Source organism: Rhamphochromis sp. 'chilingali' (assembly GCF_963969265.1).
Source record: "Rhamphochromis sp. 'chilingali' genome assembly, chromosome: 6".
Classification (NCBI taxonomy): domain Eukaryota; kingdom Metazoa; phylum Chordata; class Actinopteri; order Cichliformes; family Cichlidae; genus Rhamphochromis; species Rhamphochromis sp. 'chilingali'.
Genome location: NC_137933.1, coordinates 15,114,030 through 15,129,471, shown reverse-complemented (window position 1 = coordinate 15,129,471; position 15,442 = coordinate 15,114,030). Strand labels below are relative to the sequence as shown.

The 15,442-nt window shown below is 40.1% G+C and overlaps 1 protein-coding gene across 2 annotated transcripts; it reads left to right on the top strand.

The window, feature by feature from the left end:
- The first annotated feature begins 776 nt into the window (after positions 1-776).
- Positions 777-7,345, top strand: LOC308398079 (BTB/POZ domain-containing protein 1-like). 2 transcript variants are annotated; one of them, XM_080884479.1, is made up of 8 exons: positions 777-1,367; positions 2,569-2,725; positions 3,602-3,707; positions 3,799-3,996; positions 4,214-4,343; positions 4,436-4,523; positions 6,691-6,837; positions 6,932-7,345. In XM_080884479.1, the coding sequence occupies exons 1-8, from the start codon at positions 952-954 to the stop codon at positions 7,088-7,090; spliced, it is 1,401 nt and encodes a 466-aa protein (XP_080740605.1). In that variant the 5' UTR covers positions 777-951; the 3' UTR covers positions 7,091-7,345. The 2 variants fall into 2 exon arrangements, with proteins under 2 accessions (XP_080740605.1, XP_080740604.1); XM_080884478.1 differs by having other exon boundaries at positions 4,151-4,343.
- The last annotated feature ends 8,097 nt before the right edge of the window (positions 7,346-15,442 follow it).

Here is a 15,442-nt window from a genome sequence, read left to right as displayed (position 1 = left end):
ATAAAATATTATTAATCAGTATTTTGGTGGTCCTGAGTATTTATTTATGTCATTTATGTCATGAGCTACAAATAAAAGTAAGATACCCCTTCAGCCATATTACTCCAATTTCAACCCTTTTGGCATAACATTTATAATAAAGTAATCATAAATGATTCTCTTAGTTCACAGAGGGTTGATCTATATGCTTTGTAATTGTTTGAATAACTATAGTGAATAGGGTATTCAAGCAAATATTTGCCAATAAATACTGAATGAGTATTTAGTACGAGGGACAATTTTTAACTTTATGTTTAATAATTAAAAAAGGGTTTTAAAAATTATAGAATACAGCAGCTAATATCTGATAAAAAGTTTACAATTGATGCCTGACCTTTATAAATAAATTTTTAATGGCTTATTATTTGTTTTTTATAAATTACACATGTATTTATTTATTTGTTTACATTTTAAGTTTGAATTAATGCGCCAATTGTGTAATGATCAAAAAATATTTAAAAAATTAAAAAATAGAGTGTAGTGCCTCTTGCTCACACGTCCGTCCACGTTTGAATGTAAATGCTGCTTTTAATAAGAATTTTATTATTTTAATTCTATTCTATTTAACATATTTGCCGATTGTATTGTGCCCAAAACGGTCATATAGATAAAAAGAAGGAAAAAAATCTGTATGTTAAGACACTGTTCAAGTTTTTTCTTTGTTCGTTTTTTTTTTTTTTTATCTAGAAGTGAACAATAAAGTTTCAGGACAAAAAAAATATTTTGGAGGAAGTATACCCACGCCACTTCCGGAGACTCTGTAGCTAGCAGGTAGCTAGTGATGAGTGATGGCGTCTGCTGCGATGGATACCACGTAAATGAATAACAACAAAAACATTACGGCGAGTGCGTGTCTGCGTGTCAATAACGAGGCCGTTTCTGTGAAAGTACACTGAAAAACAGTGTGTCGTTATGGCGACCGGGAGCAGTGGTGGCGGATTGCCGTCAAACCATGACGGTCAGGAGGCAGCATCCAACTCGGCTCATTGCGGAGCACCAGCAGCGCTCTCCAACGTCCCAGCCTCCGCTCCTACCCCGTCCGGCTCCCCGCCCGTCCTCGGCCTTCACCGGGAGCCCATGTACAACTGGCAGGCGACGAAGAGGTCCCTAAAGGAGCGCTTCGCCTTCCTCTTCAACAACGAGCTTCTCAGCGACGTCAGGTTCATAGTCGGGAAAGGAAGACAGGCCCAGAGGATACCGGCCCATAAGTTCGTCCTGGCCGCTGGCAGTGCCGTTTTTGATGCCATGTTTAACGGTGGGATGGCCACGACCTCTGCTGAAATCGAGCTGCCTGATGTGGAGCCGGCCGCCTTCCTCGCGCTGCTCAGGTAGGACAGGTGAACCCCAAGCCCTGCCTGCATTCGAGACCACCTAGTACCACACTATTTCCGGGTGGTAAAAACCTCATGCATACCTCATGATCAAAGTGCACATAAACATTAAAAACAGCATTTAAAAGTTAATCAAAGTCAAGGCGCTTATGTGGCCCACCATATTGTTTTTAGGGGATTTCTCATGTTTAACCCTAATGAAAAATACGAAACCTCGCTCTAACCTACTCTATTAAAAACAGTTTATCACTTATTAATTTGACTTCCTGATTTTAGAGGTCTCACAGCAAAGTGACCTTCAGACCTTTTCTTTCAAATTAAAGAATTTGAAAGGTAAAAACTCAAATACGAACTGCTAAGAAACTAATAATTAGAAGGGGTGGGTGGGGGAGGGTATAGCGATACAGTACAGTTTCACGATATTGTATCGACGCAGGGACACCAAATATCGATATTTTATTAGATGAATGAAAATAAACAGATAAATAATAAGTACATGAAAACACCCTGTAATACTACTCTACTAAGAAGAGGGCTTATCTCCTGCACCACCATCCTAAATTATAATTCTGATTCTGATTTAGGATGGTGGTGCAGGAGAAAATAATGCTAGCCAAGCAATAAATGGGCTCAACTGAAAAAAAAAAACACAACTATCACCACAAATGATGGACACACTCAGCTGGACAAAGTATATAATTGCCAACTTGACCCCATTCAATCACAGAAGGGCAACATTGATGGATGATTTTAGTGACATTGTTGTTATGCTTGACAATCTCATTTTGCAACAGAAAAATAACTGAAGCATATAACTTTATGTTATTGGATAAAATATATACTTTGATGATATATTTAGGTAATAAATAACTGTATATGTTATTGAAATACTCAGCTTATTGCAAAATGGTAAAAATTACAATTATAGCAAATCATGAGGGAAATATTGTGATAGTATCGTATCTCAGGGTGTCTGGTGATTCAAGCTAATAATGAGTAAAGAACTGTTGTGATTATCTAGAGGACCATTTCAGTTTATGCCAAATGAGTAGTGATGTTTGTATGAACTTGTTCCTTGTAACTCAAAATGTTGAGGCACCTCCATCTTAGCATGGCCTACAAATATTAAGAATTTACGTAGAATAACTATGAAAATGTAATTGTTCCCTTTGTTCTGGTGCCTGTTTCCTCTCTACAGGTTCCTCTATTCTGACGAGGTCCACATTGGTCCCGAGACGGTGATGACGACTCTGTACACGGCTAAGAAGTATGCGGTCCCTGCTCTGGAGGGGCACTGCGTGGAGTTCCTCACCAAACATCTCAGAGCTGACAACGCATTTATGCTTCTCACTCAGGTTACTTTCACTCTCCTCGACTATAGTGCATCCTTTACGTTAAAACTGAGAGATCCAGATGGCCTGGATTGTACTTTCGGTTTGTGAAATTTTTAATGTTGAAATATTCCTTTTAATTCTGCAAGTTAACTTGCTTGGTTTTGAACCATCCTCGATGGCACTAGATATAAATAGTCAGATTTATGTAGTCTACAAAGAGTCAGATTTCTTTAATGGCGGGCATGAATAGGGTTTTAATATCAGCTATGTGTATTTTTTTTTTATGCATTTTCCAGGCAATATGTTAAAAAAATCTAATGAAAATCTGGCATTGCTCTTACCGTCTGTTCAACAGCAGCTCTTACAGTTAGAGATAAACTGTATTTCTTTTAAGTGTGTGTGTGTGTGTGTGTGTGTGTGTGTGTGTGTGTGTGTGTGTGTGTGTGTGTCAGCACCAGACCACCTCCCAGCCATCGCTGGCAGGACTTTTACAACATTAGCTGTTCTATTTTTGGTTTATGCTGCCGTTTGTTTGGGTTCAGCATTCTGTTCAGTGGCTGGCTGCTGTGCCCTCAGGCTGCTACTGAATCTGATTGGGGGGTAGAAAAGGTCTCAGCAGCAACTAGAACAAAACTATAAACAATACTGTAAATAAGCTAAAGCAACCATATTCTGAGCAGTGTTTTCTTTATTAGCAGTGGTGGTTTGGGAGATTTATTCATTAGCATTATGAGGTTCCACCCAACTTGGATTGTTTTAGTGTTTGCATTAAACTTTCAGTTTTGTTTTTGCTTGTTCTAACGTGTTTGGGGGTAAATTCGATACCCTCCTTTGCTGCGTTCAAGATAAATGACCAGAATCGACACTTACATGGATACTTTTGTGGTCTTGTTACAGGCCAGGTTATTTGATGAGCCTCAGCTCGCCAGTCTCTGCTTAGACACCATCGACAAAAGCACAGCAGATGCAATAAATGCAGAGGGATTTACAGATATTGACCTTGGTATGTGAGCGTTTATGATCAGGTGTTTTCTTGTCCACGGTTTGCATGCGACTTGTTAAATATTAAGACTTCTGTGTATTTGCATGTGTAGACACTCTTTGCGCGGTGCTTGAAAGAGACACACTAAGCATCAGGGAGAACCGTCTGTTTGGAGCGGTGGTCCGCTGGGCGGAGGCTGAGTGTTACAGGCAACAGCTTCCTCTGACCGCGGAGAACAAACAGAAGGTTCTGGGGAAAGCCCTCCCGCTCATCCGCTTCCCGCTCATGACTGTTGAGGAGTTTGCTGCCGGTAAGTGAATCACAGAAATATGAGTTTATTTGCAATGCTGTGATGTTTGCAACACTCTTCTTACCAGTTCAGCCATCACTAAGCATATCCATCATGTTCCTCATGTACAACTCAAACCACAGAAACCAGTTTGATATTCTTTCTTGTGCAACAGGGCCTGCCCAGTCTGGAATATTGTTCGATCGGGAGGTGGTAAATCTGTTTTTACACTTTACAGTAAACCCCAAACCGCGGGTCGACTACATCGACAGGCCTCGCTGCTGCCTCAGGGGGGAGGAGTGCAGCATTAATAGATTCCAGCAGGTTGAGAGTCGATGGGGGTACAGTGGTACCAGCGACAGGATCAGGTGAGCGGAGGCTTGATGGTTGTTTTTTTTGTTTTTTAATTATTAACACTTGATTTTTCTCATTTTCTTTCCATCTCTTTCTCTCTCTGCAGATTCAATGTTAACAGAAGAATATCCATAGTGGGTTTTGGCTTGTATGGTTCCATACATGGACCCACTGACTATCAGGTCAACATACAGGTAACTTCTGGCACGGAGACATAATGAGGTTCAAGAAAAAATACTTACACTGCTGATGAGTGGGTTTATAACTTTTTAGTAGAACTCAGTGTCATTTCATTTTTATATTATTGCCAGCAAGTAAAAAACAAAACAACAACTTTGAAATATTAAAGTGAATTAAAAAAAAAAAAACACAAGAAAAACAACCTTTTCTAAAATACAGAGTTGTGGTAACACAAGCATCAATCCTCACTTAATATATCTTAGCTTTAAACTATAAGTTAAGTGCTCAGTGTGTAAAATCCCCCAAATTATTCCTCAAGGCTTTTAACTAAACTGCAGCCAGGTCTCTGTAGCTTGCATGAGCATACAGCATATGCTCAAACTAAGAGCTAGCATTGGCCAAAATAATGATGAGATATACATAAGACTGTCCTGCAGCTTTGTATACTGTGTCATGTCCAAAGAAATTGGGATGGAGAGTGAAATGTAAACAAAAACAGGATACAGTGCAAATCTCATAAACATGTAATTTATTCACAGAAAAACAGAGAAAAATGTCACATGTTTAAAATAAGAAATTTTTACCACTGAATGAAAAACATCAGCTCCTTCTGAATTTGATGGCAGCAACACCTGTCAAAAAAATTGGGACAAGGGAAACAAAAGAATGGAAAAGTAAGCGCTACTGAGTTCAGTAACATGAGAGGCAGAGTTTCACTGTTTTGCAAAAAACTGCAAATCTACAAATTGTGGGACAATTTCAGAATAATGTTCTTCAGTGTGAAAGCAAGCGAGACACCAGTGTATAATCTGTATGCCTCACTTCCTTATACCAGTATAATATTTATAGTAAGGTAACTGAACCCTGACATTACCCTTGGGTCTTCCTGTTATTTATTACGGTTATTTATGCATCAAAGCTTTTATTCTATAATTACAGGCAAAAAAAAGCATCGTTTTATATAATACACACATAATACATTAGTTACTGTTATTAATCCTCTTAGCTGTAGAGTCAATCTAGCTAGCTAGTGTTTCCAGTCACATCAGATTTTGCTAGCAGTACCATTAGCAGGAAGGAAAGCATACATTAGAAATTAGTGGACTCCATTTCCAATCTAAAATAGCCAGTATTGCTCAGTGTTGGTGCTGTAGAGGAATGGAAGAAAGAGACAAAGGCAAGGCGTTAAGGAGCGGGCAACTCATCCGAGTCCCTCACATTAAGGTTACTGCACAGGCTGCTGGAGGTAACCCAGAGCTGGAAAAGATCTTATTTTTTAAGTAACGTTACAGTCCGCTCACACATTGGCAATAAAGATAAAAACATTGCTTTTATGAAAAAAGCTGAAATAATGTTAAAAAAATACCGGTAAGTGGGGAAATTAAAAATCTGAACACAGTAGTAATATCCTTTCCAAAATATGCAATAAAGATACCAAAAAAGGGTGTGCTGTCTAGATCTGCTTTATGGTAACCTCACTCTCTTTTATTGTGTAATTTATAATTCCTCTTTATATGACGGTTTTCTCTGTTTCCTGCTTGAACACAAGCTTTAAGATAAAACATGGCTGAAGATCCTGCGATTGCTAAAAGCGAGTGTTCAGTAGCTGACCTTTTATCTCTGTCAAACACCAAGCCCTGACAAGTGTTTGCCTTTCAGTTATTTTACTAAAAATGCGCCATCAAATGCCAACTGACTTGTTCAGTTCCCTGTATTTGTTAAAAAGTCTAACAGAAGCTTCTGTACACCAGTGAACAGCCCAGGTTCTTACAGTGCTCGGTAGATGTTCTGATTACAATCTGTGATGTAAAGGTCCAAGATTTGCATCATCCCTGCATTTCAAAGTATAGCCTGGGGCCCTTTATGCGTGTGATCCCTCCTATCGCTGCTGCTCATCTAAACTAAACCAGAACCCCAGTCACACAGGCGAAAACGATCGACGACTGAATTCAGCAGTTTAGCGGTCACAGGCTGGTCTCTGTGCCTGTTAACTTTAGTCCCCAGTAAGAAGAGACATAGCTGAATATGTGCTGTGTAACAGTTTATTTCAGGGGGCTTCCACGTTTGTTACAGCTACAGAAATCCACCAGTAAACAGATGTGACACTGATGCTGCCAGCTGTGTAAAAAGTTGATTTAGTTGTTGTACATTCAGTGAAGACTTTCTCCTGTTCCTCTGTAGATCATAGAGAGCGACAAACGCATCACACTGGGACAGAACGAGACAGGTTTCAGCTGCGATGGCACAGCAAACACGTTCCGAGTGATGTTCAAAGAGCCCGTGGAAATCCTACCCAACGTCAGCTACACTGCGTGCGCCACCTTAAAGGTCAGCCCGAGGTCACTGTATTTGAAAACTGAATTGAAGGAATGATTGAAAATGAGCTTAATTTAACGTCTGTCTTTTTAATTTTATAACTCAGGGCCCCGACTCGCATTATGGCACTAAAGGGTTAAAGAAAGTGACCCAGGAATTGGCATCGGGGGCCAAGACAACATTTTTCTTTTTTAGTTCACCTGGAAATAACAACGGCACATCCGTGGAGGACGGGCAGATACCAGAAATCATCTACTACAGCTGAACTCGCTGCAGTGTCATTCAGGTACACTGAAACAAGGAGACCTCGGACTGCTGGGAAGACTGGACTGTTCTTAGTGCCTCACGAGCCTATGGAATAACGAGTGTGTGTGTGTGTGTGTGTGTGTGTGTGTGTGTGTGTGCTGTATGTGTGTATTTGTCTATACGATGTTGGTGTACAGGCATGATCAGCAATGTGGAAACAGCCTGAGTTGTGGAAAAATCACAGCTCTGTTGTCAAAAAAAAGAAGAAAAGAAGCTTTTCGGGGGACAAAGTGTATCATCGGCTATGAATGATCTAAATACAGACACATCCTGGAGACAGGCCTGAGAGCTGTCTGTTTGTTAACATGTGAATCTGAGCTACACGTCAGACTGCAGACAGTTACAATCTGTTTTGCTGATGCATTTATCCAAAGTACAATATTTACATTTTTTATTATTTTTTTTATTGTGCACTGTTTATCATGTATTCAACATGTGTCTGTTCAAGTACTTTGTTTTGGCATTGTAATCACGCTCCGTGTGTGTATGTTGTGTAACATTGCCAGTGGTACATGCTGTTATTTATGACTTCATGTTTGCTTAGAGTTAAAATGAAAAAAGAAGACGGAAAAAAAACCAGCAACAACAAAATAAACGTTCCAGTTTTATGGGGAAATAAATGTTTTGGTTTTTTTTAATATGGCTTAAAAGGTGAGTTTTTTTTTTTCCTGTTCCAAACGCTGTGGTAAATATTTATGTACAGTTTATATCATTCCTTCTTGTGTCACTAGGTGATGCCAAATCCTCTACATGCATTCAGATACTACAAAACAGATTAGAGGAGGGGGTTGTGAGACGATCAAGGGAAGTAATCGGCGTCGTGGTTACAGTGTCGTCCTTAATCCTGACGCACATCTCAATAATGCCCAATTATTCTTTGCTGGATGTGCTCTATTCTTACTCTGCCAGTGAAAAGAAGGCTGTCCTCTGAAAGCTGCGTCTACAGCTCAAAAGATGAAGTGCTCTTTAATTGCATAATGTGCACATTCATATGAAACAGGCAGTGCAAACAAGGCCACTTTAGATGGCTGTGAGTGGGCTTTGACGAGGAGAGTGATCCACGAAGGCTGTCAGGTGAGTCACCGGGACCTGAGAGCTTCTGCTGCCTGCCCACTTAGACGGCCCTCATAAGAGAAAGAACCAAGAAAATCAGTTTGAGGCAGCTTTTTTTTTTTTCTTTTTTTCACCACCCACGACACAAAACACTCAAGAACCAGGAGGACAGATAGTCCACAGCACTACCAGTCCTCTAATTTTTACCTGTACTTTGTTAAAAAATATATTTTAAAGTCTTCAAAGAACTTAATAAAGGCTTCCTGTTACGTCTGCCACAAACAGGCAAACATGGAGCTTATTGGGAATAACTCGGTCACAAGGATGATTTCTTGCACTTATTAGATTACAAATCCATGACAGGGATTTGTGGTTTCTCTGATGTGTGCGCTTGTCTTTCTAGATGTGTGGGTGGTGTGAGGCTGGTTAGATGGCAGATGAATGAGCCGTCTTTCACAGAGTGAGCCTGAACATGAACACTGATGACAGGAGAGGGGATTTTTCTCTCTGCTGTTTTTTGACAACAAATGACACTGACTGTACAGGACTAAATGGTTTATGTGGTGCTGAAGCATGATTATAATCAGGAACCCCACTTTTAGTACTCAGCCTAGAAATGGTTCCTCTAATTAGTGTGGCTGCAAAAAATGTTGTGCAGCAAAACTCTCACAGTACCAAAAAATGATGCTGACATATGAGCAGGTAGTATTACCTGCATGTGGTTCTTCTGTTGTGAAGGAAGTGAAGTGAAGCAAGGTCTTTACTCTCTTTTCTGGTTTTTAGCATTTTTATAAAAACACATTTTTGTGTTTGCCAAAGACATGCATCATATGTGTATGATGTGTCTGTGGTTACAGTGTGTATTTGTCATTTACATTATGTACCCAGATGTAATTGTGGTAATATAACACACCTAAAGGATGCACACACTCCTGTCTTTATCTGAAGACACAAAGCAACAACAGCAAAAATCACATCAGTGTCAAAACTGAATCAGGAAAACCTGAAATATTTTTCTTTTGGTCAAAAGCTGAGTGTGGTAAGTGTTACACCAAGCAATTTTTAGACTACATCAGTTGAGCCAATTTCCCAGACTTCACGCAGCTTTCTCTACACACAAAATACAAGGGGTTTTACACACCTTTGTTTTCACATTTGTGGCAATAGTCCCTAGGATCTTTTTGGATTTCCCTAAAGGAAATTCAGTTCAGTGATTTGTTTACTCCTATTGTGTCTTGACAATTGTGTTGATTAACTGAAACCACACAAAGTCATTTTTAAGGCTACATTTAGATGCTGATCCTAAAATGTTACCTGGGTCAGTCCAGGTCCCCACTCAGTCACTCATCCTGGATTTTAGCTTTATTGCATGTGCAGCCTATCCTTGTTTGTCAGTGTACTGCATCTTAGCACCTACATTTATTTAAATATTCTCGTCAAGATCCAGCTTTCTGTGTGTGTGTGTGTGTGTGTGTGTGTGTGTGTGTGTGTGTGTGTGTGTGTGTGTGTGTGTGTGTGTGTGTGTGTGTGTGTCCATCACGACTTAACCTGCAGGCAGAATGGATAGTGTGTGAGTGTGTTTGTGTTCACCTACTTGTCCAGCTGGTGGGAGTTATGTAATTTGTATTCCAGTGTTGTGAGACAGTTGGATAATTAATTTTATATATATATATATATATATATATATAAAATTAATTATCCAACTGTTAATTAATTTTATATATATATATATATATATATATATAAAATTAATTATCCAACTGTCTCACAACACTGGAATACAAATTACATAACTCCCACCAGCTGGACATCCTTCCGAAATGGTCAAGACAGCCGGCTGCTGCCTGAATTTAGTTCTGCCTGAAGTTTCATACTCCCCACTGCTTGCCAAGTGCTTGCTGACATATGACTGTGTGGTGAGCATCACTGAACTGATCCTGCTAAATTGCGATGCCTCTCACTTCATATTCTATTATACTGTACGCAGTGCACGTTTTAAAGAACTCTGAATTTGATGGAGAATACATGTCTGTGCGATTAGAGTGACAGTAGAGCGATCAGGCCGTGCACTCCTCATAGAGAGATGCTGAAGAGGAAAGGAGAAACCGAAATGACACACAACAGCCCAATTTATGATTTTTATATAAAAACTGTTATAAAAATTAAAATCAACATTTCATTTATTTTGAAATTTACATTATAGGGCGTGGTTTTTTTTTCTTCACTTAACAGAAATAGATACAATTGTTTTGCTATTTGTAATTCAAATATTTTTGGTTATTATCTCAAAATTTAACTTTTTAAAAGTTTTTTTTGCAGAATTTTTTCTCAACAATTCAAGTTTGTAAGTCCCAGACCAACCCAAACATTTACATCATTTAGAGGGTACCTCACAAATATTGGAGCTATTAAGCCAAATGTTTGACTTATTGATGAAAGTGGAAGAAAAAAAAACTGTCATAGGCATGTGCCTTCACTTGTGGTGCTAAAAAAAAATCAGTTAGTTCTAACAGTGAGTACTGAAAGTAAAAAATGTACACAAAACTCTCAATTTCACAAATTCATTGTGGCATCTCCACCATTCATGCCTTCATTTCGGACTTGTCGCCTTCATCATCAGATTTTTCTTGAAATTTTATGTTAAGTTTTTTTCCCTTTGCATATTCAACAGTGGAGGAAAATTAAGAGTGTCACTCATAAGAATAAAGATGGCACCCTTTTATTTACGTAGCTAAAATGATGGAGTGCAGCAGCATGCACAACACCAAGAATCAGAGACTGAAGTAGCTCGATAAAATAAATCCATATTTATTTATTTATTTATAACTGTGCATTTCTACCATGTGCTTTTAAAATTTTGACTCATTTTATAAGTATTTCATTCACAGTCAATCAGGAAAAGGATAAACAAAGGCATATTTCCTACATTTAGCTGTTTGGGCAACTGGTTTTAAACAAAGGGACATTTTCTCTATTCACAAAAAATCTGCACCTTTCCCTCTTGAATCTGACTTTTATTAATATTCAACAATGTAAATTATCAGCAGTGGTTCGATGTGCTGCTCTGTAGGACGCTGATGGTTGTCATCTTGAAGGGTAATTGCAGCCTAGACGGCAGTAAGCACAGGGCAGGTTGAAGAATGAGGGAAAATCGTTCCCATTTCGCAGACTGCTGAATCTGAGAATGTCCTTACCCTGAATGAGACAAGAAAAACAGATGGCTCAGATGTTGCATTTTTGATCAACATCAATTACAAACCAGCATCTTTACTGCAATGAAAAGGCTTTCGGTGTAGTTCTGTGTGTCAGCCTGTCCCTCGGCCAATCACTGGTTTGCATGAGGAAGACACAGATGGACTGAGCGGAGCATCTAAGGTTTTGGAAGATGGAGCCATCTTTGGTAACAAGAGAAAAGCCATTTCTGTCTGTATTCCCATGAGAGAAGAAATACATTGAATTTTCATGACCTGCATTTTATTTATAACATGGGAATTTACAATTTGGGCTTTCTACTACATATGCTGAATTTGATAATAACAGCATCAGCTTTTAATTCATGAGAAACCTTTTTGGCCTGTGGTTGCTTGCAAAAAGTGGCACCAAAGCTGCTTCTTGTTATGTTTCACATCCACTACTGAATACATCTCTCACCAGGTTAGTAAAGGATCAGGTCTGAATGCTTCTTCCACCAAGTATTCCTAGAGCTGTCTATGTGTGCCACTAGAGTACCACCTGATATAATCAGACTAACAAGCGCTCCTCTGCACCACAGTCCACCGTCTTCACATGGATGACCTGGGCAGCTGCATGATTAAGTTACAGAGTGTGCATTCGGATGAGCAAAGCACCAGGGTGCATTCAAACCTCACTTTGCGACCTATTCTTAATTGTTAATTAAGTGCATATATGATCACGTGGCTTCTAGCTGCACGTGTGCTCGTGCACACAAGGTACACTTGTGCACAGTGTTGTTTGAATGCTGGAGGCATTCATTTCAACACAAAAGAGCAGAACAGGAGCGCTTTGCCATTTACACACGCTACTCGCTACACGAACACTCTGCACTGTCTGCTGGGGGCTGGCTGGCCCGGACCAACCTTAGCCCCTGCACTCTCCAACACCAGATGTAGGTCGCCGAGTGCTCCGGGGGCTGGGGGATCCTGCGTGTTTGTGCGTGTTTCCGGGGAGGCTGTAGTGTATTGTGCGCACAAGCGCATGTGTGCATGCTCTTCCAAGAGGAGGGGGGGCAGAGTGATGATTGTAGTGGATGAGTTCATCATCAAGGACATGGCCCCCAGCGCACTCTCTCCATTGCTGTCACATTGCATCGTCACAAACAGGCCACATGAAGCCTGACAGCCCGGCAGACCACACCGAGGGCATATTCTTGTCGGTCCCTCACTGTGGCTCTCTCTATTGTTTTCCTTTTCTTACAATCTCCAAGTCTCATCATGCATTACCAGCGTAATAATTGCAATTAAAACATGATGGGATTGATTAGAGGGGGATTCAAAAGGTCTCCACCTGGTAGTCAAAGAAATAACAGTAAGCAGCACATTTATTTTCTTAATGTGGCAAAAACTGCTTAACCAGATGCTTTATGCTGCATTAAGAGATGAGTGCAATGAATGTGTTGGCTAAGGGATAGTACAGTCAACACTCTGTGTCACACAAAGGACCGGATTAACATGCTGACCTTTGGATTAATCTTTCTAGCTGTGTGAACTTTATGTTGAGTCTAGTTTCTGAGGATTTCAAAGGGGATGTCAGTTCATCTCAATCTGACAGGCAGTCCTTCTGATGTGATGTGTTAATATCAGCACCAAATTCTATACTACGTAAGCTAAACACATTCAAAGCAGGATTCGAGCACGAAGACCCACTTTTTTGACAATCCATGAAAAGCAAAAACTATCATTAGTGTTAGAGAAGGAAATGTCAGGGGAAAACACCAAATTCTGTATCATATATCCTCTATAAAATGCAGGCACTATCCATCCAGACTGATGACAGAGTGAACAACACTGTGTGGGTCCTTATAGAGTCTTTGCCAGCAATGCCATCCAGAGAGTCGTGCTATTAGCAGGGACAAACCATAAGAAATATGACTTTAGCTTACTCTTGTAATAACTTGAGACACTGGGAAGTGTTTGTTCACTGTGACCATAGTAAACTTCAGTAGTACCAGTTTACAAAGTACATCAATTAATGAGCTATATGTGTTGTATGCTCCTTTCATTTTCAAAGCTGTACAGTGGGCCAAACTGGAGTCTCTGGAGAGCTAAATTTTGGCAACTGGGCCTTATGTTTGACACCCATGCTTTAACACTTTCAAGATTATTGAAATTGTGAAAACTCTGTTTCGACCTTCCGAAATGGTCAAGGGAGCCAGCTGCTGCCTGAATTTAGTTCTGTCTGAAGTTTCATACTCCCCACTGTTTGCCAAGTGCTTGCTGAGTGTGGGTGGGTTTCTCTTTATAATATTGCATATAATTCAATATAATGTTTTTGTCATATATACTGTGTTTCCATGTAGGCTTAAAACTTTCCTTTTTGATGAAAACCTATAATAAGAGGTGGTTCCCTGAAAAATCCTTTTTTATGATGCTATAGGCCCTTCTTTTGTGGGACCTCCCACAGTGCACCTATCATCTTGGCTTTGCTCTCTTCTCGTTCAATGTAAATTAATTTGATTGACAACTATTGCAGGTCATTCACTTTGGATAGTTTTTGCATTGTCCCCTCTCTTTCCAGAGCCTGTGCGTCTGGTTCTGGAGCTGTGTGTTCCTGATCTTTTGTTTACTGGCACCACCAATCTGCTCAGTGTTTATTGTTTTTCAGCGCTCATCCTTTCTCTCTCCGCTCACCCCAAATGGTCAAGACAGCCGGCCGCCCAGCCTGAATTTAGTTATGACTGAAGTTTCTTACTGCCCACTGTTTGCCAAGTGCTTGCTGGGTGGTGATGTTTTGGGTTTCTCTTTATAATACTGCATATAAATCTGCTGACCTTGATTTGTAAACTCTCCTCAGATTATACTTTTATGATTTGCCAAAGCACTGATAACAAAGAAAGTGAAATGACCGTGAAAGATGGGAATATCTACACTTCTTCCCTGTGCCACGTAAACACAAGTCTGGAATTTTTAGATATTTCTCTGTAAATAAACCCCTACTTTACTTACTGATCTACTCTGCACAAGACATCGCTGTGCTGTGAAGACACAGCAGTCTCGGGTGACAACTCTCTAATCTAAACTGATTACAGTGGTGATGGCAGCGTTCTCCACAGTGTGCCAGTTTCAGCACATCCCCCACGCACTTACGGCCTAACCTCCTTCCTCCCTCCCTCACTTATCATCACAGCTGATTGCACTGCTGAAGTTCAAATGAACTGTTAACCCTGTCTTTACCAGGTCCATAAATAGAAAGCACAGAACTGAATCCAGGCAGTGATGAAACAGTGCGGCGATTTGCTTGCTGCTTCGCTGGAGAGACGGCTAATGTGTCCAAAGCCATCTCAATATTGGTTTAGCAAATTCACAGTGGTCCCAAAATCAAAATTCCTGGAATATACTGATTGGGTTATTTTGAAATGTGTTTGAATACAATAAAGATATAAGCCTGGACCACTTATTGAGGAATTTTGCAGTAAGGTTTCGCTTATTTAGTGTTAAAATGTGAGCTAATCTTTAACAAAGGTCATGAACCCAGCATGAAGCATGAACCCATTACTTTCTGATTATCCTACACTGGGTTGCTCATTTGTTTCAGAACTGATAAAAAGATTTGATTGTCCGTTGGACTATTGAAGACTGGAAGATGGTATTAAGGACTGATGAATCAAAATGTGAAATCTTTGGGTCATCATGCAGGATCTTTGTATGCTGTCGGGTAGGAGAAAGGATGTGTGTTGCATCAACTGTCAAACATGGAGAATGACGTGTGATGGCCTGGGGCTGTTTTGCTGGATCCAGGGTCAGTCACTTGTACGAAGTGAGAGGCACCCTGAACCAAAACTGCTACCATATCATTTTGCAGCACCATGCAATGCCCTGTGGTATGCACCTAGTTGGTTATGGGTTCATCCCACAGCAAGATAATGACCCAAAACACAAGTCCAAGCTACAACACAACTACCTCAGGAAAAAAGAACAAGATGGTCCTCACTAAGATAGCTGAACGGGTGTGTGCGTGTATACACACACACACACACACACACACACACACACATTATGAAAAACTACTATTTATATGGTAT